Source organism: Sceloporus occidentalis, unplaced genomic scaffold, assembly GCF_023333645.1.
Source record: "Sceloporus occidentalis isolate IW3139 unplaced genomic scaffold, rSceOcc1.0.p SCAF_2, whole genome shotgun sequence".
NCBI lineage: Eukaryota > Metazoa > Chordata > Lepidosauria > Squamata > Phrynosomatidae > Sceloporus > Sceloporus occidentalis.
The window spans coordinates 131,539,467-131,566,973 of NW_028316982.1; the positions used below are offsets into that span (position 1 = coordinate 131,539,467).

The 27,507-nt window shown below is 40.8% G+C and overlaps 1 protein-coding gene across 1 annotated transcript; it reads right to left on the reverse strand.

Moving 5' to 3' along the window:
• Nucleotides 1–207: 207 nt before the first annotated feature.
• On the reverse strand, nucleotides 208–26,619 carry TNFSF11 (TNF superfamily member 11). The gene is made up of 5 exons (XM_089507951.1): nucleotides 26,392–26,619; nucleotides 12,167–12,331; nucleotides 4,684–4,732; nucleotides 4,501–4,599; nucleotides 208–1,210 (listed from the first exon to the last, which is right to left on the reverse strand). The coding sequence occupies exons 1-5, from the start codon at nucleotides 26,617–26,619 to the stop codon at nucleotides 789–791; spliced, it is 963 nt and encodes a 320-aa protein (XP_089364077.1). The 3' UTR covers nucleotides 208–788.
• Between the last annotated feature and the right edge of the window lie 888 nt (nucleotides 26,620–27,507).

Consider the following 27,507-nt stretch of genomic DNA (forward strand, 5'->3'; position numbering starts at 1 on the left):
TAACTTAGGCCTGTTACAGACTGCCAAAATAAAGCGGCTTCAGGTCTCTTTGGAAGTATGCAGTTTAAATGATGCATGCATCCTAAGAATCCGGAAGCTGCACCAAAGCTGCACTCCAGTGCTTAGGAATGGAGTGTGGCTTTGGTGCGACCTCCAGACTCTTAGGACCTATGCATCATTTAAATAGCATAGCTCCAAAGAGACCCGAAGCAGCTTTATTTGGGCAGTCTGTAACAGGCCAAAGTTTAAGACTGCAACTTTGAACTCAATCCAAGACATACATACATGGAAATAAGCCTCACAGAACTGAGTTGGACTTATCTCTAAGTAGACATGTCTAAGATTGCTCTACTTAGTTACCATAAAATTAATGGTGCAAGTTATGTTTCCACATTGATTTCAATAAGGCCTAAGTATGGCTCATTTAGTCTGGAAGGAAGCCTTTATTTTCTGCACAGCACAAAATTTAAAATGCATTTGGATTTTAAAGTGTTTTTACAACCAATAGTTTTGATGATATTCTGGATGGGCTCCCAATTTACATTCACATACTATTCCAAGTCCACAAGCCAGATCACCACAACTATGATATGAATTAAGCAATGAAATTACGTTTTGGGACTGAACCATCCTAACTCTATGAGTGGAGCTGCAAGTGATTGTGGGTAAGGCTGCCTGGTAGAAATTGTTATTCATGTACAACTGGACCCCACAAGCTGTTAACCATCTCTCTTAGCTACATTTATTTTGATCCAGCTGAATAAACCTGAACAATTGTCAAGCAACGCTCAATCAATATCCCTTATTTTAAAGGCTCCAAAATAAGTTCCTTCTGGAGAACGATCCAATAAAGAAGGGTATGATACCTGGATACTTACTACTTCACCAGATTTCAGTTTGAAAAAGCCCCCAACATTTACAGAATAAAAATGAAATTCTGAATCTCCTGACCAATTCTTTGTACTCCCTCCCTTCATCAGGACCACGGAGTTTTTCCTTTTAACATCAGTTTTTGTCACATACAGCATCAACTGCAGAGTTTGTCCAGTTAAGTTCCCCACAGCTTCATGGTGTCTAAAGCATACACTGGCATACAAGTAGTAAAAGCCGTCATGATTGGCTATTAATTTTCCATCACTGAATGTCATGTTTAGTACGTTTGCCCAGCCTTTGTCATGATGCCAGGATGTAAGATTCACTTTACCGGTTCCTAAGAGGAAAACAGATTAGAAGAAGAATTATTTTTTTCTTTTTAGGTTTATTCATAACATAAATGATGCAGCACATGGATAATCATCTGCAATGGTCTGCAGCCATTAGAGTATCTATCAAAAGGATGATTGGCTGGCTGGCTGGCTGGCTGGCTGATAACTGACTGACTGAATTTTATATCCTTCCTTTCTCCAAAGATGGGATAAAGCAAGTCATGAAGATAAATTTCACTTCAGCCATTCCTTAGTTATGTGTGGCCCCATATGTATCTGCATCTTCATAGTAGCAAATAAACTACAGAAAATGGGTTGCACAGTAACAGTTAACTGGATGGATAGCAGCCCCAGCTTTGGGCCCTCTACAGTTTTAGACAACCTATGCAGTTAAGTGCTGGTGTGGCCACTAGTGTGGTAAACACAGGCCCTATACAGACAGGCCAAACTAAAGCTGCTTCGGGTCACTTTGGAGGTATGCTGTTTACATGATGCATGCGTCCTAAGAGTCTGGAAGCTGCACCAAAGCTGTGCACCAGTCCTTAGGACTGGATCACGGCTTCGGTGTGGCTTCCGGGCTCTTAATATGCATGCATTATTTAAACAGAATACCTCCAAAGTGACTCGAAGCAGCTTTATTTTGGCCTGTCTGTATGGGGCCACAATCTGATTTCACCTATACATTAAAAAGATTATATACTATATATACTCATCTATACGTCTAGACATTTTAGTCAAAAATTGACCCGAAAAAACTGAGTCGACTTATCCACGGGTCAATGTAAATACCATATGCCACCTCTTACCAAAAAAAGCAACCAGCCTCTGCTGAAAGGTAAGAGCTTAATCTGTCTTGGAAGCACTGATTCTTCTCCATTCTCTCATCCATCCAGCCTTTATTTTGAGCACAAACAGTGATGTCTGCTTGAATTTTCTAAGTTGTTTGGCATTGTTTTCCCTTGCTTCATCCTTTATAGTCTTTATTATATGTGCCTAAGTTTTACCCTTGATTTATCCACGGGTCATTTCAAAAGCCATAATTTTAGCCCCAAAATCTGTCCTCAATTTATACATGAGGTCGACATAGTCGAGTATATATGGTAAGCTGATTACTTTGGAGGAAAATTAAATGAACATCTGCCATTTAGCCAATCAAATGATGAATTCAATTTAAATGAAAATCTGAACTACCAGAAATCTGACTATAGTGGCTTTTCAGAAATATTGAAGGAAGTGCAAGATGATTCACCACAGTGGGGATTAAATTGTTATAACAGCACTAAAATTGTATTTTCTGAATGATCCCCCTGTTTAGCAATAAACATCTTCACTTATTTTGTTTTTGTACACATGAACAAAAAAAATGCAATGGTTTTTGATAAGATTTGGAGCTTTTTTGTGCATTTCTTAAGACTCTTGGCATTTTGGGACTTCTGTTTACAAACATTTCACTTGTGTAAAAAGCATTAAAAATTTTATTTTGCACAAAGATGGTTTTGAACAAATAAAATGTTTGTAAAGAAGCAACACAATGTAACAAGAAAAGATAAGACAAATAGGCAAAACCTCTCATTATCAAGACAAACTTTCTTATTAAGGATGAGAAAATACTTTAACAATATTTTCATTTCTACCAGTGCAAAACTGCTGGTAGAAATGATTAATCAGCTACTTGTTGTAAACAATTAATGTATCACCTGAATCTATGAAAGCTTGGAGCATGCTATCCTAACCTTTGCAGATATAAGATGTCAACTGTCTGGAATTGCTCAAAAGACAAATAATCAAATCAAGCAAGAAGACAAAATCATCACACCACTTTTGAAAGCTAGGTAATAGGACAACATTTAGCTCCAGATTTTAGCATCACAATAGGAAAACAGCAAGCTTTAGATAATCTCGTGATAATCTCATGACTGAGGAAACATGATTGTCAGAATACAGATGCTCTGCTTGGTGGCTCAGAGACCTTTGTCAGCCTGATGTCTGAATTCAGTTTTAGAAATGTTATGGGTATCACATGCCATTTGGAGGCAGAACCAAAGCTGTAACAATGGGACCAAAATACCAACATATTTAATCATTAAAGCTCTTACTGCCATTAACTAAACCTTAGGAGAGGCATTTCAGCCTTTTAGAATTTGGAACATGGAAGAACACCCTGCACAAAAGGTGAGAAACCACTGAAAAATGGTCTTTTGCAAAAGGAAGAATGACCTTCTGGGAAACACAACAGACTACACTGGATCTCCCGAAGGGCACGATTTTGCTCCAAGGCCAGTAGTCTTCCCCCATTTTAAACAGTTCCTAAAAAAAAGTCAGACTGTATTTTTAAGTTTGGCGTTCATATTCGAAACTTTAGTCTTGAAACTCCTGTCTGCTACTTTCTTTTCTTCTACTAACCAAATATTTGTCAAAGTATTTTAGTTTCTATCAAACAAAACACAAGAAACAAACCAATATCTGAATATGATTGAATTTAATTGTTTGGTAAGGACAACAAATGTGTGTTCCTGCCCCATACATTAGGATCTTTGCTGCCCCCTTGACATTTTTAATATCATTATTAAAACTTAAATAATGGCATACCTTACATTTTATGGATTCTTTCAGCCAGCCACTCACATAATAATAATTGTTTTAGATATTTTACCTGAAATGGCTAATAGGGAACTAAGGGAGGGGGCTAAACCAGGAGGCCTCATATGGAGTTTGTCACTCTTGAGAAATCCACAACCTCACAAGAGTTTGGACCTAATAGAATAACTGTTTAAACCTCTAAGCTTGATCTCCCAAATGTGTATGAAAACTGTAATGGTTAGGGTCTCCAGGATTAATATGGCCATAACTATCATTTATCAATTTAGAAATGCAAATTGTGAATGCAAACTTTTTCAAACACTGACTTCTGATTCTGGTTTGCTATATGGATGTAGACCATGGTTCGTTATTTTAGCAGTCACACCAAACTACAGTCACACTTCCTTAACTATTGTCTGGTATGATCATTTATACTGTCAAATTCAGACATCAGAGACAAACCTGTGTTGGTCTGGGAAATCAGTGTGCAAAGGGATCTTGTAGCTTCTTTGAGACTAAATGTGCAATATAAGTTTTAACATAAGCTTTTGTAGACTTGGTCTGCTTCCTCAGAATATAGACCAAGTCTATGAAAACTTACACTGCAACTTCTTTCACATAGTTAGTCTCAAAGGTGCTACAAAATTCAGACACAACAGTGATAGTAAAATGTCATTAACCCAATATAACTTTGAATCCATAAAAATGAACTTACCAGCTGGAATTTTATTGCCATCAATGATGAGATGTGCAAATGGTGGTTTGTCAGGTTTGTTTTTCTTTGGTAAATCCAACCACGATACTCCCATTATAGCTACATATAAAAAAATCTCATTAAAACCACCAGAGAAAACACTTTAACTTAAAGATTCCCAATAATGCATTGCCGATTACTTACATTTTTCTGATCTTGACTGGTCCTTCCCAATAATAATACGCTGGACTTCCTGAAAATGAAAGAGGCATACTTTATTTATTTATTTATTTATTTATTTATTTATTTATTTAGAGGGGGAGAGTCACAATGCAAGTATGTTTTTTGCAAATCTATAGTACTGCACTATTTAATTTCAGGAAATGTCAGGGTTCATCCCAGCTTGCCAATACCACCCTCAAGTCTGGAAGTACCTTATATAGTTCTCTGTGGAAGAGAACAGGAAAATTTGTTAATGTGGCCCCCCCACAACATCTTATGCCTGTAACATGTGAATAGAGTTATACTGTATGTGACTGACATTGAGAATAAGATCAGAATCAAGATCTTGCAGGAAATCCACTGGTTTCTATCTTTGCATGTCAGGAAGGAAACTGAAAAGGAAACACAGAACTACTGGTTCAGAATGTTTACAAGCAAGCTGCAGGAATGGGTCTAGTGAATCTTTGTAACACATATTACCATTATTACTAACAATGCAAAAAGTTGCATTGCGAGCAAAATTTGCAGAAACCTAGAGTTGGAAAGCACTGCAAGAGCCAACCCCCCTGCCATGCAGGAATACAAAACTGAAATATTCCCAAGAAATGGCCATCTAACCCCTGTTTAAAGATCACCAAAGGAGACAACTCTGTCATTCCCCAAGGCAACCTATTTCACTGCAAACAGCTCTTGCAATCAAGTTTTTAGTGGCATTTAGGAGAAATCTTTTGAATCCTGCAATCTGAAATGTGTAGAAGAACACTCCCATTTAGCACCTAATATTATATAGCAGAATTTATCACAAACATCACTGAAAGCAGACTAAGCTCCCATTACCTGTATATTAAGGCAATACATTTCAAATTTTATGAAGACAATTATATAGCTACAAGAGTAAAAACTGGGCATATGTATATGGAGCTCAACGAAGTGTTCTTACTGGTTGAACATGTCTGCAACTGTACAGAACTTGAAATATTTCTTATATAGAAATCTTGTAGCACCTTTGAGACTAACTGAAAGAAAGAGGTTGGCAGCATAAGCTTTCACAGACCTAAGTCCACTTCTTCAGATGCATTTGGAAGTGTACGAAAGCTCATTGATGCCAATTTTTTTTTCTTTCAGTTGGTTTCAAAGTTGACATGGCTATATCTTTTCTTAGAATATTCCTTTCAGTGATTAAGTAGAAGAAACCACAGGAGGATGTGACAAAGTAGGATCTTGCTAGAGATAAGCTACTGCTATTTTCTAGTTGCAAATAGAGCAACAACTTTACTACACGCAGCATGGGCAGACAAATTGCAGCCTTCCAGAAGTTGTTGGACTGTAACCCCAATTATCCTTGAACAGAATAGCCACTGAGGAGGAATAAGGGCAACTGCAGTACAACAATATCTGGAGGACCACACTATGCTCAGCCCTGCAGCAGAGCAATTGGTAAGTCAAAGCAGTGAACCCATTCATAGCACTATCATTTTATTCTATTTTGACCTAAGATTTATTTTCATTTTTAAGGGAAAGAAAGTAGACTCCAAAGAGAGCAGTCCTTCCATGGCTGTGGGAAAGGTGGAATATCAGCTGAGCATATTTTTTGCCAGTGTATTCAACTTGTCATCTACCACCATTTTCAATTTTTGTAACTGTTATAAGTACAAGAGCATCCTGGGCATTTGATTAACCTCATAGAGACTATAGCAGAAAGAAGGGCATGAGTGCTTATAACACCTTAAAATGACCCCCATCATGTTCAGGTTGTGTTATGGATGGGCGCTTTCCAAGAACCCATTGGTGAGCACAAGCTAGCCCAGGTTGGCATGGGAAAGGACTTGCTAATGATTCTGGCACACTCAGGAAGGAGCTGTATGTACATAAATTACTATTTATGATGGAGGCAAGGTTAGCCTACACAGGCCAATACCCTCCCTTGTATGTTATTTCAAAAGGGTGAACCATTCTGAAAACTGCTGATGTTAGCTGCCCTCTGAGTCAGGGTAACCCTGTGGATAAGGCATCTCCAAGACCCCCTTATCCTCAACTGCTCTGCTGAGGTCCTGCAAATTTATGCCCATGACCTCTTTGGTCAAGTCTATCCATCTGGCATGTGGTCTTCCTCTCTTTCTACTGCCCTGTACCTTTGCTAATATTATTGTCTTTTCTAGTGAGTCATGCCTCCTCATGATATGACCAAAATATGACCGCCTCAGATTCGTCATTTTGGCATCCAGGGAAAGTTCCAACTTGATCTGGTCCAGAACCCATTGGTATCTATGGTATCCTCAGCACTCTTTTCCAGCACTGCATCTCACATGAGCTGGTTTTCTTCCTATCAACTTTCTTAACTGTCTAGCTCTCACATCCATACATGGGGATGGGAAAAAGAATGACTTGAACTATTCTAATTTTATTGTTCAGTTATATCTCTTTACACTTTAGGATCTTGTCTAGTTCTTTCATGGATATCCTTCCCAATCCTACTCTTCCTCCGATTTCTTGACTGTAATCTCTATTCTAATCAATGTTTGATTGAAGGTATGGAAATTCTGTAACTATTTCAATTTCCTCACTGTCTAGGTTGAAGTTATATAGTTCCTCCATGATCAATTATTTTTGTTTTCTTTATATTCACCAGCAAACCTGCCCTTGCACTTTCTTCTTTGACCTTCTTTATTATTTGTTCCAAGTCAGTGATGTTTTCCACTAGTATTATGGTATTGTCCATATGTCTTAGGTTGATGTTCCTTCCCCCTATCTTCACTCCTAAGTCTAAACCTGCTTTTTCATATTTTCTGCATACAAGTTGAACAAGTAGGGAGATAGAATGCACCCTTGCCTGAAACCTTTGGCAATTGGGAACTAATCTGTTTCTCCATATTCTGTTCTAATAGTAGCCTCTTGTCCCAAGTACAGATTTCTCACAAGGACTGTCAGATGTGTTAGCACTCCCATGACTTTAAGAGCCATGCATAGCTTTTTGTCATCTGTCCAGTCAAAGAGAGAGTAATTTTTCTTGAATGCAAAGCATGAACTGCTTTACAGAAATCACTTTCATGCACAGTGACAAATTTTATAAACATAGTATTTACAACCCATTTATAAATGCTTTAGAACATAATATACATTCATTTATTGTGGGATAAACCAGGGTTGGGCAACATGTAGCCATTAGGATACTGCTAGACTGCAACTCCCATTAATTCCATGCCTAGTCCAGCAGCATTTGGCCTCCATATTGCAGGTAATGGGACTGTGTCTAAAAGAAAATGGCTTGCCTTAGACCACTTAGTAAATTAGTGGCAGTTGCAAGATTTGTGCTGGTAATATGGTAATTTTATAATTGCCCTACAATAGAAATGTCAGAGTCTACCTGCAGCCTTAACAATTTTTTTTGTATTTTTCTTTTGCATTCTTCTTTTTTAATAAAAAATTATTAAGAAATCATTTCCACATTTCTCAAACTATATATTGTTTATAATATATCCATAAAAACCAGGACCTATTTGCACCTTACCTCTACCAATAATAAGGTCAACTAGTGGACTTTAGGCTTACACACTTGCCTCTCATTCTTTCATTCACTCTACACACAATGCTTTCAGTCAGCTGCAAAGATCAGACTCTTAACAAGCATCTCTTAAGCACTCTCATATATGTTAATGATTCCTCATGAAAAGCCAGCCTGGAGATCTAAGGCATTAAGTATTTTGTTGCCATGTGTAAGACAGGTCCAGGCCTGAGTTTTCTGCAAGCTGAAAGGATCTGGGAATCCTGCCAAAGGAAAGGAGAATGGAAATCACTCCATGAACTAAGCCATGAACTAACTGCATTTGCCAATTTCCTGAGAAAATGGTACATTTTCCTCCATGTGGTTTGTGACTCTAGAGTATCAAGGGCCTTCTAAAATCTCATGCAAGAAACCAGCAAACCAACTACAAGAAAGAAAAACATTAGCTGAATATTTAGTTTGAATGAATTTGATAAACCAGGAAATTTATAAATACATGCCAAGCTACAACAAAGAAAAAAGACGCCATAATCTTCAACATGTTTAAGTGGATGTGCAACCCACTGATTTCAGCACAGAAAAATAAGTTGTATCTAGATGGCATTTTGCATTTTACCATCATCTGAACGTGCCCAAAGGATCCTCCCACCTTTGAATCTGTGGTGACTGTCATTGGCCTTGGATACTGTTCTTTTGCTGAGGGCTACAAATTTACTGGGCTTTTTGCACACTGTTTTAATGTTTTCTTCTGCTATTTTGCTTCTCATAGAACCATGAATTAGCTAATCATATTTTGTTAAGTATGAGATGGTCCATCTTGATCATCTGACATCGGGGCTCAATATAACCAGATGAACCACTTCAGCCCCCAATTCTTACCACCACCCTTTGACTCCTACTAATCCCATCTTATTTCTTGCATAGAAAACACCACATCTAACAGCGCAGATTTATCCAAGTGCTGCAAAAGTCACAGGATGGAATGTATGCTTATTTGTCCATTTCTCTGACACAGGGAACTAGTTACCTCTAGAAAGGTGCAAGAGCACTCTGATATATTCAGGTGATCATAAAAAGAGCAATGCTTTACAAGAAAGAAGCACAGCCAAAACATTTTACTAGGACAACAGGGGCTAAACTTGTTCACTATTACTGTCAGCACGGGCAAATGCCACTGAGAAGTCACTCTATGTAAGCCTGGCAACAATATAATAGATGCATATATAGGCATTACTGTACTTTTTCCAAAGCACAGAAGCCAAAGCCAACTCATGCAAGAATGCAAACACAAAACTACATGTGGCTGTGTTAAAGGTCAGCCTTCTCCAGTGCAATTCAGACAACATTTCTTTTTAAACTTTGAACTATTCAAATTAAAACCTACTGCCATAATTTTTATTAGCAGAAGTGTTAGGACATTAGAATTCCTGAAAGGCAATCAAGAGGAAATGGACCAAGAGATTCCTGCGCAAGGGGCTAATCGGAAAGAGAATACATATCAAGTGCCTAGTACTCTTGTCAGCTCTTAAACAGCCCTAGATTAGATTGTAATTACATTTAAACAGAGCTTAATATGCAGTGATGCATAAGAAATCAAGTACTCTGAAGACCCTTTGGAAATTGGTGAACTCATCCTTGAAACATTTGGATCACCCTTGCTGCCACACCGTTTCACATAAAATAAATATACTGTGTTGAGCTTTTCAGTAATTGCTGCGCTTCAAAACCTCCCTTCTCCACCCCTACCCCAGAATCCCAAAATAACAATGGAAAGGCTATGCTTGAAACATGATGCTTGAAAGGAATTGGAACTTTTCTGAACATATAAAGAGAATTTCCTGCTTGAAAGTAACCCGTTTTCAAAGGCTTCACGCCTGCGTCCCAAGTAAATGATATTTCGGCATTAAGATCTTTCCATGATTTTTTTTCTAACTCTGTCCATCTGTTATCTCTGCAGCAGCAGATGAAGCCTGTGGGGAGGAGATGGCCTTGCCAGTGGTCCATCAGGATGTCTTCTTCCTCACCATGTGCCCCATTCCAAGGTTCTAATGCCTGTGGTGGCTTCCAGGTCCAGGGGCTCCTGAATTAAATTGATTATCTAGATCCATTGCCTGACTGTGGGATGGAGATACTTCTGGTCACTTTGGTGGATGACCTATGGTAGGAACTGGACAGGGGAGTTTGCCCCCATTAGTTTTGCTGGGATTTTCATGGGTTTTGATACCATTGACCGTGGATTGCTTCTGAGATGTGACTTAGGAGGACTCTTTTATAGTGGTTCTAGTCCTTCACGGAGTGGTGAATTCCAAAAGTGGTGCTGTGAGAATCCTGTTCAATGTACACATAGAGGTGTTGGGACAAACTATCCAGAGTACTGGTGTTGAGTTTCACCGATATCTCAATGACACCCAATGTATCGCTCTGTTCCAGATAATTCTAAGGAAACTACTTTGATACAGAACCAGTGCCTGCTGGAAATAATGGACTGCATGAGGTGAACAAATTGAAGATTAATCCAGAAGAAGCAGAGGTGTTCCTGGTCAGTCAAAAGGTAAATCAGGGAGATCAAATTCATCCTATGCTGGATAGGACTAAAATCCCCCAAAATCTCAGTTTGTAGTTTAGGTGTACTCTAACCCTTGACATCCAGGTTTCTCGAGTGGACAGGATTGTCTAGTGTGCCTTCAAGTAGTTTCCAACTTATGACGACCCTATCGCAGGGTTTTCTGAGACTGAGAATGTGTGACTCAGCCAAGGTGACCCAGTGGGTTTCCATGGCCAAGGAGGGGACTCAACCCTGGTCTGCACAGTCATAGTCCAACACTCAAACCACTACACCACACTAGCTCATATAAGGGTTATGATCTATAAACCCCTACATGGCAATGCTATTCAAAGTGGTGGTACCTGGACTGCCAATCCTCAAGCCATCTGCAAGTCCCTGTTGAGTTTATAGGGAAGAAAGAAACCACTGGGAAAAAACAACTGTTGATCCCTCACATCAGAGAGCCTGCAAAACAGCTTATGTCCAGACTATCTGAAAATCTGTTTATCTCCCTATATATGAACCCGCCAGAAACTTAAGATCCTTGGGGGAGGACTTTCTTTTTCTCATCATTAACCAATCCAGTGAATATCCTTTTTAAGTGATATTTTATTGTAATCTAGATGTTATTGTGATTTTATGCTTGTAATCCTGCTTCGATCCATTGGGAGAGGCGGGAAATAGAAATATTATTATTATTATTATTATTATTATTATTATTATTATTATTATTATTATTATATGGGGGATCCATGGAATCTAGCAGAACATCTTAAAGTACAAACATTTCCAAAAACAGTTATAAATGAACATTGAATGTTGCCTCTATTTCCTTTCAAAGGTTGCATCCATACTGCAGAAATAATCCAGTTTGACACCACTTTAAATGGCATGGCTCAAAGCTATGGAATTCTGGGAGTTATGGTTTTCTAAGACATTTAACCTTCTCTATCAGATAGCTCTGGTGCCACAATAAACTACAATTCCTAGAATTCCTTAGCACTGAGCCATGGCAGTTAAAGTGGTGTCAAACTGGATTATTTCTGCAGTGTGGATGTAGCCAAAGTAAGAGCACAAAGAAAGTCACAATAAGCATATTATATTAACCATATTAATGTAACCTGTAGTTAGGCCCTTAGTGATTATGAAGTATGCCACCTGTGTGACATAGGAACAAAGTACTCTTAAATGAAGGCTCCTAACAAAAGTAGCTGAGAAAACTGCATCCACCAGAGAAGCTGAAGAAATGGACTTAAGACTTTTTTGTCAAACGGGATTAAATGGCTAGCTCATCGGCCTGAACTTGTACAAGGCAGTCTGCCAATATTAGGCCTCTGTGTGATGGTTTGCTTTGCTTTGGAGCAACTCTAAAGCTTCAAGAAGAGGTAAACCTTTATACACTGCTGGAATCAACTGACCTTTTGCATTGCTCCTTGAAAAGCTTGTTTCATCCTTCGGCATGATTCAGACATCAACCTTTCCTGATTTGCCAAGGTTGTTTCCTGCAGATCGATGCTCCCTTGAAGCTTCAGGAAAGTTCTCAAACAGTGCGTATCTTCTTCTGACATTCTGTTAGGGTCCATCTGAAACAAAATATCAAAAAAACAGCTAACTGCAAACAATAGACACTACCCCAGAAAAACCAGAAATTCTGCTCCCCACCCCCAAACCCTTCTTCCCTTCTTACTCTAGTCCTCTATTCAAGGATCAAATAATGACAAGATATGGCTAAGTCTATCTGCAGGTATCAACCACACTAGCTAAAGATGGAACCTTTATCTGTTTTCCATATGATCAGGGTCACATGCAAAAGGAGTCTCGAATGGTAACCACACTTTTATGAGCTCACCTAGTTCAGATAGACTACAATGGCCCCTGAAGGACCTCTGTGGGACACAACCCACACCTCATTATGCCACCACTGGATTTTGTTTTATATTTTTCAAACTTTTTCATCCTTCCTTCCTTTCCTTCTTACTAAAAATGCCCCTAGAGATAGTTCACCAATTTTGGGTTGAAGTTGGAAAGGATTTCCAACTTATTTCCTGATTAAATAAATGTCTCATCTGGACCTAAAATCTAAAACAGTTGGGGAGGTAAAGGCACAGTAGAACTTTTAGTAGAAGAAAATCAAAAAAGTAGTCTCTTGGGTCCAAGCTTTGAGGCGCCACACTTTCCCCACCTTTGCTATAAAGGAAAGAGCACATACATCAGTGGTTCTTAACCTTCCTAATGCCGTGACCCTTTAATACAGTTCTTCTGTATTTTTATGGTGACCCCCAACCATAAAATTGCAGTGTCTTGGTTCCTAAGACCATCAGAAATATGTGTTTTATAATGGACTCAGGCGACGACCCCTGTGAAAAGTTCATTTGACCCCCCCAACGTGGTCATGCCCACAGGTTGAGAACCACTGACATACATGGTCACACAGTAAGTGTAGCACATATGCTTACTGTGTTATATGCAAATCATACTTAGATGCACCAATATTATTAGTTGATTTACTGGATTTATCTCCTACCCTTCTTTCAAAAATAGTATGCAGAACAGGACTATTATTTACATTTGGGGTAAATAGCACAAGAAATTTTCAAGGGGGCAAGTCAAATGTTAATTGACAAGAAAAACTCAATGTAAGTCTTGGCTTTCTGAAGAATTCATGCAGTTGAGGAAAGAAAAAAGTAGAAATAAGATAATGTGAAAGTTGAGTCGAGCTGGCACTATCATAAAGTACAGTGAAAGAGAAAGAAATGGTTTAACTCAGCTGCCAATTTTTGGTGTCATGAATGCAATAGCATTTACATTTCTATACTGCTTAATACTGAACTCAGCACTCTCTAAGTGGTTTACAATTTGTGAGCCAAATGCCCACAATAAGCTGGATACTCATTTTATTGACCTACAAAAAGATGAAGGCTGAGTCAACCTTAGAGCCCTGGGATCGAACTCACAGTGTTGTGACTGCAGTACTGGCATTTAACCACTGCACCACCAGGGCTGAGAGGGCAGCAAATTATAATTTTTGTAGCAGGCAACAAATTGCAGTGTTACACCCAAGCATTGGGAGAGGTAATTGCGGGATTTTCTACTTTCAAGGGCCAAAATAACTTGGCTGGCTTTAGGTACATGATAAATTGCCTAAGGAGCCTGGGAAAGCATTCACGTGCTCTCTTGTGAGGCAATAAAATAGCAGTCCTGAGCTGGGAAGCTGCATGGCTGAAGAAGTCAGGAGACAGGGGCTGAATCTACCCAACGGCTGTACCCCTGCTCCACTGCAAAGTATCCTGCCTCAGCCTGACCACTTTCCAGCCACGCACACCCTTTTAAATGCAAACTGATTTCAGTTTGGAAAGCCACATCGGTTTGGAAAGACCCCCATCATGTAGTCCCATAATTACAAGGGGATGTTTCTGCTGTGTTCCCCATATTAGTTTACCCATATCAGTCACAGGACCACAGCTGTGGGGCTTTCTTTTGTTTCTTCCCACCATGCACGAGCGTATTTGCATCATCAAATAGCCTTTCCCTGTTTTCCATCATTCTGACAGCTCACCTGCATTCCCACTAGATTGGGTGCATACGTCAGTCATCACATATGTTCCCTCCATCCCCTCTAATTTGCTACCTCATTTTCCAAATTTAATTATCAGGAAAGTGAGTGTAGGATTGACAAAATGTGATGCAATATTATACAGGTCTATTCAGACATAAGTCTTGCTGAAATCAATAGTACTTACACCCAGGAAAGTGTTTTATAGCACTTTTCCCATGAGACCTCCATCACCTTACTCAAAAGGACATCCAAAGGCAAGCAAATGTTCAAAGATCTAAGCTTCAAAGCTTCATACTATGCTTGGAGTGCAAATGGATTAAAAAGGGGGGGGGGGGATGGTGTTGACCCTTCCAGCCTTTTGTACCTGAGAAGGCACCTGAGGGACAAATTTCTGGTGAGTATGTTCCACCTACCAAATTGCCCCTCACCCCCACCTCACTAACCTGCAAATATGTGCAGTGAAGCCAGGCAAAATGAAATGCTGCCCTGCAAATGTGTGCCTGCAAACACCAACCCAAAAAACAAACCAGGTAACGAGTGGCCAACTGACTTAGTTGACCACCCATCAACCTGGCCTCACCCTCCTCCACTCCCAATTCAACCCCAATCCCAATTCAGGAGTCAAACCACATGTTTTAAAAAGCAGTTCATACCCAAAACAGTGGAGTCAATTGGAGTGACTTTTTTTTAATTGCCTTAAAGTCCTCAGGCAGTGAAAAAGAAGTGTTTTCATATCAAAAGGAGAGGAACACTGTGTGTTTCAACAGGACTAAGATCAAGGTAGGGACACATCGTTTAGCCTGTCCAGCTTCTGCCAGGGTTAGTGGTCCCAAACACCCCACAAAGAGTACAGGCAGATGAGATCTGAGACCAAAAGAAAAGATGTTTGGCAATGTCAAGAGAGTGGAGAAAAGGGGGCTGGAAGAAGCAGGGGGATGAGGAGATGAGGGAGCAAACAGTAAGGGAGCCCACAGGACAAACTGCAATAAGAACCAAGGAGAGAAAAGGCAGGGTAATGTTTAGGGGGCAGAAACAGAGCAAGCCCCCAAAACAAAAGGACTAAAGGACAAGCAATGAACACGAAAATTCAAAAGGTAGGAAAAGAAGCTTTCCACAAACTAAGGGGCGAAACAGACCAGCACAGTACGCCAGCTTCGGGGTGGCATGGGAGAATGGTGTTTAGACGGCGAACACCTTGACAGTGCCCCCAAGCCGGCATCATGACACCCTCCCAACCAGACAGCAGGCAGCATTGCAGCACTCCGGCATTTATACGCCACCGAAAAGCCACCACTGTCATGGTAAAAAAGCCACCCTTTTTCTGGTGCAAAAAGGAGCGGTGTTTTGCCACTTCTTTTTGTGCCAGAAAAAAAAAACGAGATCGAGGCCGCAGCATACAGTTGTCGCAATCCCAATTTGGTGCTCAAAGCCGCCCCATACAGCCATCTGTTTCGGCCCTAAGTTGAGATAAGCAGGGCAATCTTTGGTTGGAAGGTTCAAATAATAATTATGCTGTCTCCCTCAGATTTATTCAGTCCCACACACAAATTCTGTCTCACACACTCACACTCTTTATCCCTTTTTTACCTGCTCACATATGCAGTTATATACATTCACATATACACAAGAAAATTAATAGTTTCTGTGTGATTGTGTGTGAGAGAGTGTAAATGAGTTGAGTGAAAGAAAAAACAAAAGACCATGACTGAGATGTGTACATATCAGTGAGCATCTGTGAGTGTGGTTCTGGGTGATACAGTATGTGTAAAATTTATACATGTGTTAAGTATTGAATTTATTCAAACAACACTGTTCTAATTTGAATGATGTTAATTCTTATGAAATGTTAAAATATGGTTATAAATGAATGTGCAAATGAAAATAAGCACTCTAAATAAACAAAATATTTTTATTCATATACTACTTCGAGAAGGTGGGCAATATAGATGGAAACAGGTCAGATGGTAAAAAGTTTGAGAACCACTGCTGTAGAAGATATTCACAGCAATGTTTTTCAAATTTTATCCTCCAACGAAATCCCACCTGTGTGACTCCATGGAGATGCTACCCTGCATGAACTAAAAGTACCCAGAAACTCTTTGAAGACATTTTTACAACCACACCCATAAAAAGAGGGGGAAATACACTGCCATGACCATGGAAAATACATTCATCTCCTTCACTGACACTGTAGGAACCCATGCTCACAAGCATCATCATGTGGAGAGTTTTGGACACCTGTAACAAACAGATGAGACAATTCTCAGAGCTGCAACTGCAACTTTTCTTTTTAGCACAATTGGAAATCTTGCACATGCACAATGCGAAAGCAAGCAAACAACCACCACACCCTGGGTGAAATTTACAGGATCATTCTGTTTCCTGCTCTAGATTACTACATGCACTTTTCACTCTGGTGTATGGTTTCGCATGTGGTTAAAGTATTATAAACCATGACCTCAACACACAAAATGGCCCAGTAGTGAGCTAGGCTCTAGCCTAGCACAGAATTCAATGCAATATCTGGGTTTGAAAAATACTGAAGGGGGATATCTATAGTATTCCACAAAGTTAATAAAACTATACACACTCACACACACACACACACACACACATATATATATATATATATATATGCGCACAAATGACTAAGGTGGGGGGTTTCAAATTAGCTAGGTGAAGGAGGGAAATTGTCAAACTAGATGCCATGCCAGCAAATCTACTTTGTTTAAACTGAATCTGCCACATGAAGCTCAGTGCATGGACATGCATGTGTCCGATGAGAAAAGGGGATACTAAAGGCAGGCCAGATTGGAAGCTCAGTTCTCCTCTCACTCCTGTAACTTTTTATTTTGTAACTGTAATTCACTCATATTTCAGGTGTTTCTTTTTCTCCCAGCGGAGCTACAGACTCGAAATAATGCTTCACTAGGAGTAAGAGAGCTGGAGACGATGGTTTGGGTTAAAAGGCGAGTGATGGAGCAGTTTGCCCTCATAACCCACCCGTGGTGTACTTTTTATCAAAACGCCACTTTTTAATTAGATTCCTGGGCAGAAACACATGTTGTCATGTCTAATTTGGTCCAGATTAATTTCTGAGTTAAGGAGCTATTCTACAATCAGTTTCCTAAGGATCCATTCTATTGCCAAGTGATTCCTAAAACTGAGTGGAAATACAAAGTGATTAGATTTTATTAGGGGCGTCTTATTCTTTTTTCAGAAAAATCTTTCAACAAGAACAAAGAACCATCACACGCAGCATAACTACATGCAAAGCAAACAGCATTTTCGAGAGTTTTGTTTACAATACTGCAGTGCCATGCACCTAATATTGATTTAACCAGGATGTAACAACATTTGGACAGCATCCAAGACATTATCGGCAGTGCTTTATGACCACTGACCTACCTGGGCATGCCTAACACATCATCTGACAACACCCAACACAATCTGGACAGTAGCTGCCAGGTTTAGGCCTCTCTCAGCAAGGCAAAGGGAACATAAAGATTTACAAAAATTCCTAAGATTGTTTGCTACCTGTTAAACATCTTCAGCCACTCTAAGAGTACAACAGGGGAGGGATAGATGGCAAAATATCTGAGTTATGGAACCAGAAGCTTACCAGCTCAAGCAGATAGCACATGCACATAAACAGATAAAAAGAGTGACAGGTAAAATTTAGAGATATATATGGTAACCGACACAATGCAATGACCAATGAGAAAAGGATATGAGTTCCTAACAGGGCCAGACCTGTACAGGAAGATGAAATGAGACATGGGCCTGTTACAGACTGCCAAAATAAGGCTGCTTCAGGTCTCTTTGGAGCTATGCTATTTAAATGATGCATGGGTCCTAAGAGTCCGGAGGTCGCGCCAAAGCCAGACTCCATTCCTAAGCACTGGAGTGCAGCTTTGGTGCAGCTTCCAGATTCTTAGGATGCTTGCATCATTTAAACAGCATACCTCCAAAGAGACCCAAAGCAGCTTTATTTTGGCAGTCTGTAACAGGCCAAACACAGCAAAATAAATCTTCCTTCAACATTGGCAATGTCGCTAATTGACATTAACAAATGTTACTGAAAATTTTACAGTATTTTCCCATATCTGTCCAACAATCAAAACCATGACCAAATTAATAACTGCTGAGAGAAAGCAAATGAATGTGAATAAATTTAGAGTGAGGGGTTTTTTCCAGTTAACCTAAACACAAAAGTAATAACCGGTTCAAAGTTAAGTGGATCAGAAGCTCAGGAAGATCTCACAGTACTAGGCAGCAGGAGAATGGAAAAACTACTGGAGAAGCACCAACTAAACTATTAAGCTACTGCAAGTTATGACAATGAAGTAGAAAATACTGGAGTAGATAGGCATGGAAGCAGGTGGTAGGAGCACACTTTTGCAGTTAGGTACAGTGGCAGCTACACCCACAATTGATTTAGCGGAAAAACAAGAGAATTATAGGAGCCACAACTGTTCAATAATTTAAACAGCCTTAGAAAGTGGATATCCAGAGAACTGAATTTTGGAAGCTGAATAAAGCTTGTAGAATGTAGATCAGCACCATCTTCTGAAACTCAAATGGAGTTCTGAACACAGAACTTGCTATGAAAAATAAACTCTCGGATACTTGAGAGTTGTGGACACTGCAAAAAGGCATGTTTTGCACTGTCAAACTTTAAAGAGAGGGACCTCTGCAAGGCAGGAACACAGAACACTCTCAATTGCTACTGATAGACATGGAGGGACACTGTTTAACCAGAACAACTCTCTTAGTTGTTTTTATGTGATGTGTTTAACCACAATTAAAGTATGTTTCAGCTCAAGTAGCTTTTTTTTAAACCTGGTCTTCAATAGCTCCTGCTTCTGATCCTTCAGATTGGAGTAAAAATGGCTAGGAAGACCTATATAGGGAGTTTTGCATGTTTTAGAAAGCACAATGGATCACTATGCTGGCAGAGGGGAACAGAATACTGCATAGGGGATTAATAATTTTCCCATTTAGTTTACAAACTGCATCTCTCAGATAATGCCTCAAGAGGAGGAGGGGGAATAACTACAGTATGAGCTATTGTGATATGTCCAACAACATCTATTCAGTTCTATTCCAAAGATTTCAGTTCAAAACATTGAGTAGTTTTTAAATTTATTTTAAAAATAGCATATAACAAATAAAAGCTAACTACACAACTGCTTACATCAACAAATTACAAATGACCTCATTACATAATACTTCCTTTGAAGATTTGGTGCTAATTAAAGCCATAAGACCTTCATTTCCTTTCCACTTCTTCTCAGTCCTCTACCTCCATATAAATTCTTCATCTGCCTTATTATACTGATTTCAAATTAGCTTGTACATCCTTCCAAAGTAATCAAAAATTTTCCAATTTACTAACAGTTTAATGTAATTGTGAAACACAGAGTTGTTTAGATTGTGAATCTGAGTTACTCCTTGGGGTATGAGACTTTCCAAGACGTTGTGTTAACAGGATGTTTTATCAATGGCCTCCCCTCAGCAAAACATCAACCTGAAAATTCAAGAAACAAATCATGGTCTTTCAAGTCTAATGTTCTGTCTCCACAGGCAGTTTGATAACCCTGCTCATGAAGAGGGAATAGAGAAAAATGCCATCCTATTCCTTTATAGTCCTAAATGTCAGGATGGGAATCAGGACAGGTTGGGTGAACAAGCCAGTCCCACTTCATGGGGGGATCTTAGTACCAGTACTGATGGGCAGGGAACACTATTTGCTCTCTTTAACTATGCAAAATTTTATGAACACTTAGGCCTGTTTACAGACTGCCAAAATAAAGCTGCTTCTGGTCTCTTTGGAGGTGTGCTGTTTAAATGATGCATGCATCCTAAGAATCCGGAAGCTGCACCAAAAGCTGCACTCCGGTGCTTAGGAATGGAGTGTGGCTTTGGCGCGACCTCCAGACTCTTAGGACCCATGCATCATCTAAATAGCATACCTCCAAAGAGACCCGAAGCAGCTTTATTTTGGCAGTCTGTAATAGGCCTTAGTTCCCTTTCATAGCTTTCTCTTTCAAACCAAAAAGGACTCAATCTCTCCATTGTTTCTACATAGCAAGGTGAATCCATTTTTAGCTGCCCTTCTGTACCACCTTTTTCAGTTCCCTATTTTTATTTGATGGGGTGGCCAAAACAGTAGACCGTGTTCTGTGTATAACGGAACTATGCATGCAGTCCTTTGCTGCTCAGAAAGGTTGTTTTTTAAGGGTGGGGGAGAAAAGACTGAAGTGAGCAAAAATTTTGTTTTCTGTTTCTGTTATGCAAGTCTGTGGCAGTGGGCAAAGATGACTGACAGAATTCTAGAGGATGTGGTATTAATTTATGCATGTATCATTTGGAGAAAAAAACTTTTCTCAATTTACTCTGTAAGTTGCATGAGAGCTGTACTGCACTTGTAAGACACTGCAGTTCATCCAAGACATCACACCTTGTGTCCTGCCAAATCAAACGCAGTTCACTAAGCATTCAATACAGTATCTGCTCTTCCTATCTGCCTGGAACTGCGAGGTGGCATGCCAAGTCCATGGCATGCCAGAGGATACGACTGATGTCCTGCCTTCAGCTAATGGTTTACAGGCTGTGTAGGCCTGCATTAAACTATACAAAATTGATCTGATTTGCTACCTCACACTTAAAGGTTGCATTACAAATGGATCTGCTCAAATCTTTAAAAATATACTGGTAAAACAGATCTGGAAATAAGCTTTTTATTATGTGTTGGACTTGATGATTCTATTGTTCAACAGTGGAACACACTCCTCTGGAGTCTCCTTCTTTGGAGGATTTTAAAAAGAGGCTGGGTGGCCCTGTGATTGTGTATCCCTGCATGCCGAGGGGTTGGACTGGATGATCCTTTCATCTCTTCGAATCTATGATTTTTTTTAACTTTTAAACTTTATTATTCTAGTTAAATAAATCTGCCTGTACTTCTCTGTGGACCAGGATTCAACTCGCCAATGAAATCCTACTGAGTGACTTTCGGCAAATCACTGTCTCTCAGTGGAAGGCAATGGTAAACACCATTCTAAACAAATCTGGCCAAGAAAACCCTAATCCTGGGTTCTAATCCTTAGAATTGTGGTAAGTCTGAATCAAAGGCACATAGCAACAACTGCTGCTGGACAATGGTTAAAAAATTCTCTTCATCTTGTAAATCGCCTTGAGGTTAATCTTTAGGGGAAAGATGGGCTATAAATAGACAAACTGATATCAAGGGTGTGTTTCGCCATTAATCACTCAATCAGATGGGATCCTTGGACTATACTGCAAGTACTGTTTGTATGGACTGTTTTGCAGGAAAGAAAGCCTCAAAAGGAAAATTAAGTACAGAAAACTTTCCTACAACTGGATGAGACCATAGCCCTACTAACGCACTCTGAGCAAGCAAATACATGAGGAATACTCGCCCCTCAAAACATCATTTCCACTACTGCCACAGGGGAGCCCCCATACATACAGATAGGTAGAGGAGGCTCTCCTCTTCAACTTGTCACCTTTCACATGTAGAGGATGGCAGAAATAACAGCCAAGAGGCTAGTATGATCCACTCAATAAGGCATTTGCCTTATTCAAGATTTAGAACTCCTGAACAGAGCTTCTGTAACAACTGTTCCACATTCATAGTACTGTCTCAGCCACAGGCCCACCAGAGGTTTGGCTCCCTTGGCCTGTGGTATACCCAAATGATGCAGCCAAAACAAATGTGGAGCAAGAGACAATACACTTCATCCTGGACATTATTCTTTGTTCTAAATTATACTGGTATATCAGCCCATTCAGCAGCTAAAATGGTTTGACAAAGTAAGCTATACCATATGAAGAAATTCTTGTAGCCCAGTCATATCAGTGATAGGGACATGCATGAGAAGCTTTGCTGGAACACACCAATGGCCCTACTAAGTCCAGGATCCTATTTTCTGCAGCACCGAGCCAAATACTTCCAAGAAGCCCACAAAAGAAAGACATGGCAATGTCTTCTATTTCTCTTCTCCTTGCAACTGGTATTGAGAGGTATATGACCTCTAAGCATAAACTTTACTGGGATCCCCCCCCCCCATTGCATTAAGAAATTCAGTTTATAATTATAAAATTATAATTATAAAAAATATAATTTAAAGACATTATAAAAGATCATCATCTTTTATAATGAGTCTGTTTTTTCATGTTCATCTACATTTAACTTTATTTTTTTTATATAATTAAACCTAAACTTTAATAGGCTTTCTTCTGTGTTCTCACAGAAGGAAATCTCACACAAGTGAGATAATAATAATAATAATAATGTGTTATTTATAGACCGCTATTCCACAATGATCAAAGATACTGCTTTTTTAGCCAATGGTCAGAGAACTAGATATTTAATTGGATTCAAGAGACTGTCCATATTATCATCATTGTGAATAACTCCATAGACTAAAACCTAATTTGTTAAAGAACACAAATATCTGTGATGATCACAAATATAAATGATTTGTATTAGGTCACATAGTACACAATATATATAAGCAGAAGCACAATAAAGACTCATTTAGAGCTGATTCTTATATGTGTATCAGTGGCAGCTGATGCCCACTTGGGTTGCTGGGGTGGGGACAGTTACAACTACTTTGCTATACACCTCTCCTTTGGGTAGTTTACCGGTAAGTACTATCCTACTGGTTAGGAGAACAGAGGTTAAGGGGGCACAACCCTTGTGCCCTACCATCATTTGATGAAAAGGAGAAGATCCAATGGAGGCAATTCAGCCAAAGTTAAGCAGCCCCTCTGCACTAATTTCAATGTAGGAGATTGAAACACACACTTAGGTCTCTCACTGACATTAAAGGGACATTAAATTGCTTCATGTTGGCAAGATCAGACCTTTAAAAACTAGCTTATTTTAAGAGTGTGGGTTTTCATCCACTACATTCTACTTTGTCAACACCAACAAGCACATTAGGGTTTTTATATATAACTTAAAAGGAATCTGCCCTTTTATTTTAAGGTTATTTTAACCTTATTGTTACATTCCTGGCCTGCGGAGACTTCCCATTCCTTTGTGTCTCTGCTGCAATACATACATGCAGCAGATGTTTCTTGGCGTTCTACTGCCTGCACTACCAAGTAGCCTTCTTTCTCTTACACAAAGATCTAAAAAAGAGAAACCCAAACCCAGAATTTGCCTCTACCTCTTGGGGAAGGGAAATAAAAGCAAACATCAGTCTCCAACTTCCTTTGAGAAAGTTGAGAGCGCTTAACCAAAACAACAACAAAAGCCAACTCAGCCAATGAACAGGGTAATTTCCAAGAAAAAAACCATTCTTTTCAGTCCCAAGGCATAAACCACACTGCAGGCCGATTCCTCCCTTCAATCTTCTACCATAGTAATTCAGATATAATATGCATTGTGCAGCCTCCAATGAAAACTTATTTGCCTGTTTGATTTTTGTGGCCTGCTGAACTTGGGGTTTTCTTTTGCAAAGATGGGATAGCAAGACATGGTTGGCATCCCTCAACCAAGAGAAGCGGCACATCTATGTTTTTGCCATGTCTCAGAGACAAAGCTTTAGAGTCTGTGTGGTGTAGACACTGGACTGGGACTTGGGGCACTGAGGTGTGACCAGTAAATAAAGAATAAACATAAAAGAGGGCTTTCCCGAAGGATTGCCTTCACTCCCTTTCTCCTCTGCATCAAGATTTCCCCCTCTACATCAGGGCCATAACCCCCATTCTGCAATAACAACCAAAGATATATTGAACAAATTTGACAACTGTTGCTTGAGTTTCATATTTTTACCTGCATATTTTTAAACCAACAACTTACTCATTGCTGGTATCTCTAGGCTGCTAACCTCTGCATGTATTGTTCATGGGACCAACCATGACAACTTTCAGATCTACAAAAAACAAAACTGAAGGCACTAAAATGCAAAACCTATGGTTGATATTCTTAATCTCTTAAATTTAGCATGGTTAAAGCAAGCCCACCTTCCCTCTTTACTGTGCCAGTCTACCGGATACTGTCAAGAACAAACAAGTCTCAAACTTGAAGCACAGCTAAGAAGTCTTAGGCCTGTTACTGACTGCCATAATAAAGCTGCTTTGGGTCTCTTTGGAGGTATGCTGTTTAAATGATGCATGCATCCTAAGAATCCAGAAGCTGCACCAAAGCTGCACTCCAGTGTTTAGGAATGGAGTGTGGCTTTGGCGCGACTTCCGGACTCTTAGGACCCATGCATCATTTAAATGGCATACCTCCAAAGAGACCCGAAGCAGCTTTATTTTGGCAGTCTGTAACAGGCCCTAGTAAAAGAGCACAAAACCAACCTCGCCATCATCCCACTGACATGTGGACAACTAAAACTCTCACCTGAAAGCTTACAGACACAGGAGTTCATGCTGCTCAGAGTGGCTTCACGCGCACACTTTAGTTTTCTCTTATAATATAATCCCAAGGGCTATCCAGTCCGATCCCATTCTGCCATGCAGGAACTCACAGTCAAAGCAGCCCCAACAGATGACCATCTGATATCAGTTTAAAGACCTCCAAAGAAGGAGATACCTATTAGGTATTTGGATACCTGCTGAACAATGTTGTCACATCCACAATGCCGGTTGTCCATCATCACCTGCGCTGTGGTAGTTTTGCCCATACACAAGGGCTACCTGTGGTGCAGATGGCCAGAACGTGCCTGAACTCCAAGCCCTGACTGCCCCAATGAGCACTTGGCTGCAACTGGAAAACTGGCTGCATCTAAAGATAGTACATTATCCCAAGACTTGCCCAAAGGTTTCGAACCAGCAAAAGATGCCATAAGAACTGGCCTCGGCAGATGCATGGAGAGGAGGAGGTGGGGCACCATTGGGTGAAGTGATGATGTCCATCGCCTTCCTTTGGCCTGATTTCTGCAGAATGGAAGGGGTGGGTTTTTTGGAGCGCAACCACCCAGGGAGCATTACCAAACAAAAGCTAAAAGCACAAATGCAAATGCAAATGCATGCTTCTCAGTCATTCTCCAAAGGGAGGGCATTGTGGAATTCCTCCTGGAGAAAAGGCTGGAATGGAGACCAGGTCCTGAGGGCAAAAAGAAGGACTTCTGGAAATTGGAGAAGCTAGAGGGGAAAGATGGCTGTGCCTTGAGGGGGCGAGACCACAGCCCTCCTCTGGCACTCTGGGCAAGGTTGCCATGGCCATCTTCCCTGAGGCTGAGAGAGTGTTGACAGTCCACCACCCGTCAACCCATGGGGAGCCTCCATACATACAGATAGGTAGAGATGTCTGTCGGAGATGCTTTGAGTGAGAGTTCCTGCATGGCAGGGGTTGGACTGGATGGCTCTTGCAGTCTCTTCCAACTCTACGATTCTATGACTAACACTTAGGGAGGATGTTTTTTTTTAATTTTGTAAGCTGCCTAGGCTCCCTTTGCAGGAGAAAGGCAGCATGAAAACTAAATGTAATAAATGAATGAATGAATGAATGAATGGAGGCAGCAGCTGGGACCCTTTTCTTTTGGGGGGGAGGTCAATTCACCTTGTTGGACTCAATGAATGACCCCTTATTTGGGGGTGGCTGGGTGAGTTAGTGGTTTGCATGTTGGACTAGGAGACTGAGGGACATGGGTCTGAATCCCCAGTGGGAGAGACACACTCTCTCAGCCTCAGAGGGTGGCCATGGCAAGAAGAAAACTCTCTGAAGAAACTTGCCAAGGAACCCCTGGGTCCCAATCCCTCTGCTTGGCTATGGCAAAGCCCACTGGGGGAGGGAGGATGTACTAAAACAAATGACAGTGCTTGCCCATAGGGCAACCATACTCCCCATAGTGAATCACTGGAGAGCACTTGCCCAAAATTTCCCTATGGGCAAATATTCTCTAACTCCTTACAGGCAAGCATGCTCCAATGATTCCCTATGGGCAAACATCCTCCTATGTTCCCCTATGGGCAAGCATCCTCCTATGTTCCCCTATGGGCAAGCATCCTCCTATGTTCCCCTATGGGCAAGTATGCTCCAATGATTCCCTATGGGCAAGCATGCTCCAATGTCTCCCTATGAGAGAGAGGCCCTTGGCTTACCTGGGCTCTGAAGTAGAGGAACAAGGCGACGCTGCAGACCACCTGGCCCAGCCCCAGGAGGAGCAGGGCTCCCAGGAGGGACCTGGGGGAGTGGGGCTGAGTGGGGCCCGCCTGGAGCGGAGGAGGAGGAGGAGAGGGCGCCCCCTGCAGGGGTCCCTCGGGGAGGCTCTCGTGGGGGTCCTCGGCGCCCCGCAGGTACTTGGAGTAGTCTCTGCTGGCGCGCCGCATCTCCTCCACGAGCTCCGCCCAGCAGGGCTCCCCGACGCTAAAGCCTCGTTGAAGTCCTGGATGCTCAATTTATAAGCTCGGCTCGGGGCCGGCCAGCCAATCGGATGCCTTTCCCCCGAAGCCACGCCCACCGAGAGAATGAGATTTATAAACTTCGGATGCCTCTCCTCCTGAAGCCACGCCCACCGAGAGAATGTGAAGTAAGGCAAAGGTGGCTGAAAGTGGGCGGAGCTCTGGGGTCCCAAACACTCATTGCTTTAACTGCGCTGGCTCAGTGTGCTAGGGAATTCTGGGAATTGTAGTTTATTGTGGCAACAGAGCTCTCTCACAGAGAAGGCTGAATGCCTCACTAAACTGCAGTTCCCAGAATGCCCAGGCCAATTAAACTGCACCCCATACTATGCCCTTTAAGAGAGTTACTTTTCTTTTTTTGGACTTCAGTTCCCAGAAGCCTCAACCATGTTGGGCTAATAGCCTGGGATTCTGGGAGCTGGAGTCCTTTCAAGAGCACAGTTTAGAGACCACTGAGTTAAAGCGGTCTCAAAGTGGGTTATTTCTGCAGTGTGTTTGGGGCCTGGGGTTATGGAGTCGGTGGGCCCACTTGGCTATAATAGGAAAAGAGAAACATGGAGAGAGAGACCACTTAGTGGTCCCCAAACTGTGCTCTTTAAGGGTTTTTTGGACTTCGGCCCCCAGAATCCCCAGACTGTTGGCCAACATGGTTGAGGCTTCTGGGAGCTGAAGTCCAAAATTTCTTAAACGCCACAGTTTGGGGACCACTTTTGACAGAAAATCAACGCTTATTAAAGACTTCATCTCCCCCAAAACAGAAGAGAGTGAAGGAGAATCATTGCACCAAAATAAATGAATAAACACCTGCAGGCCCAT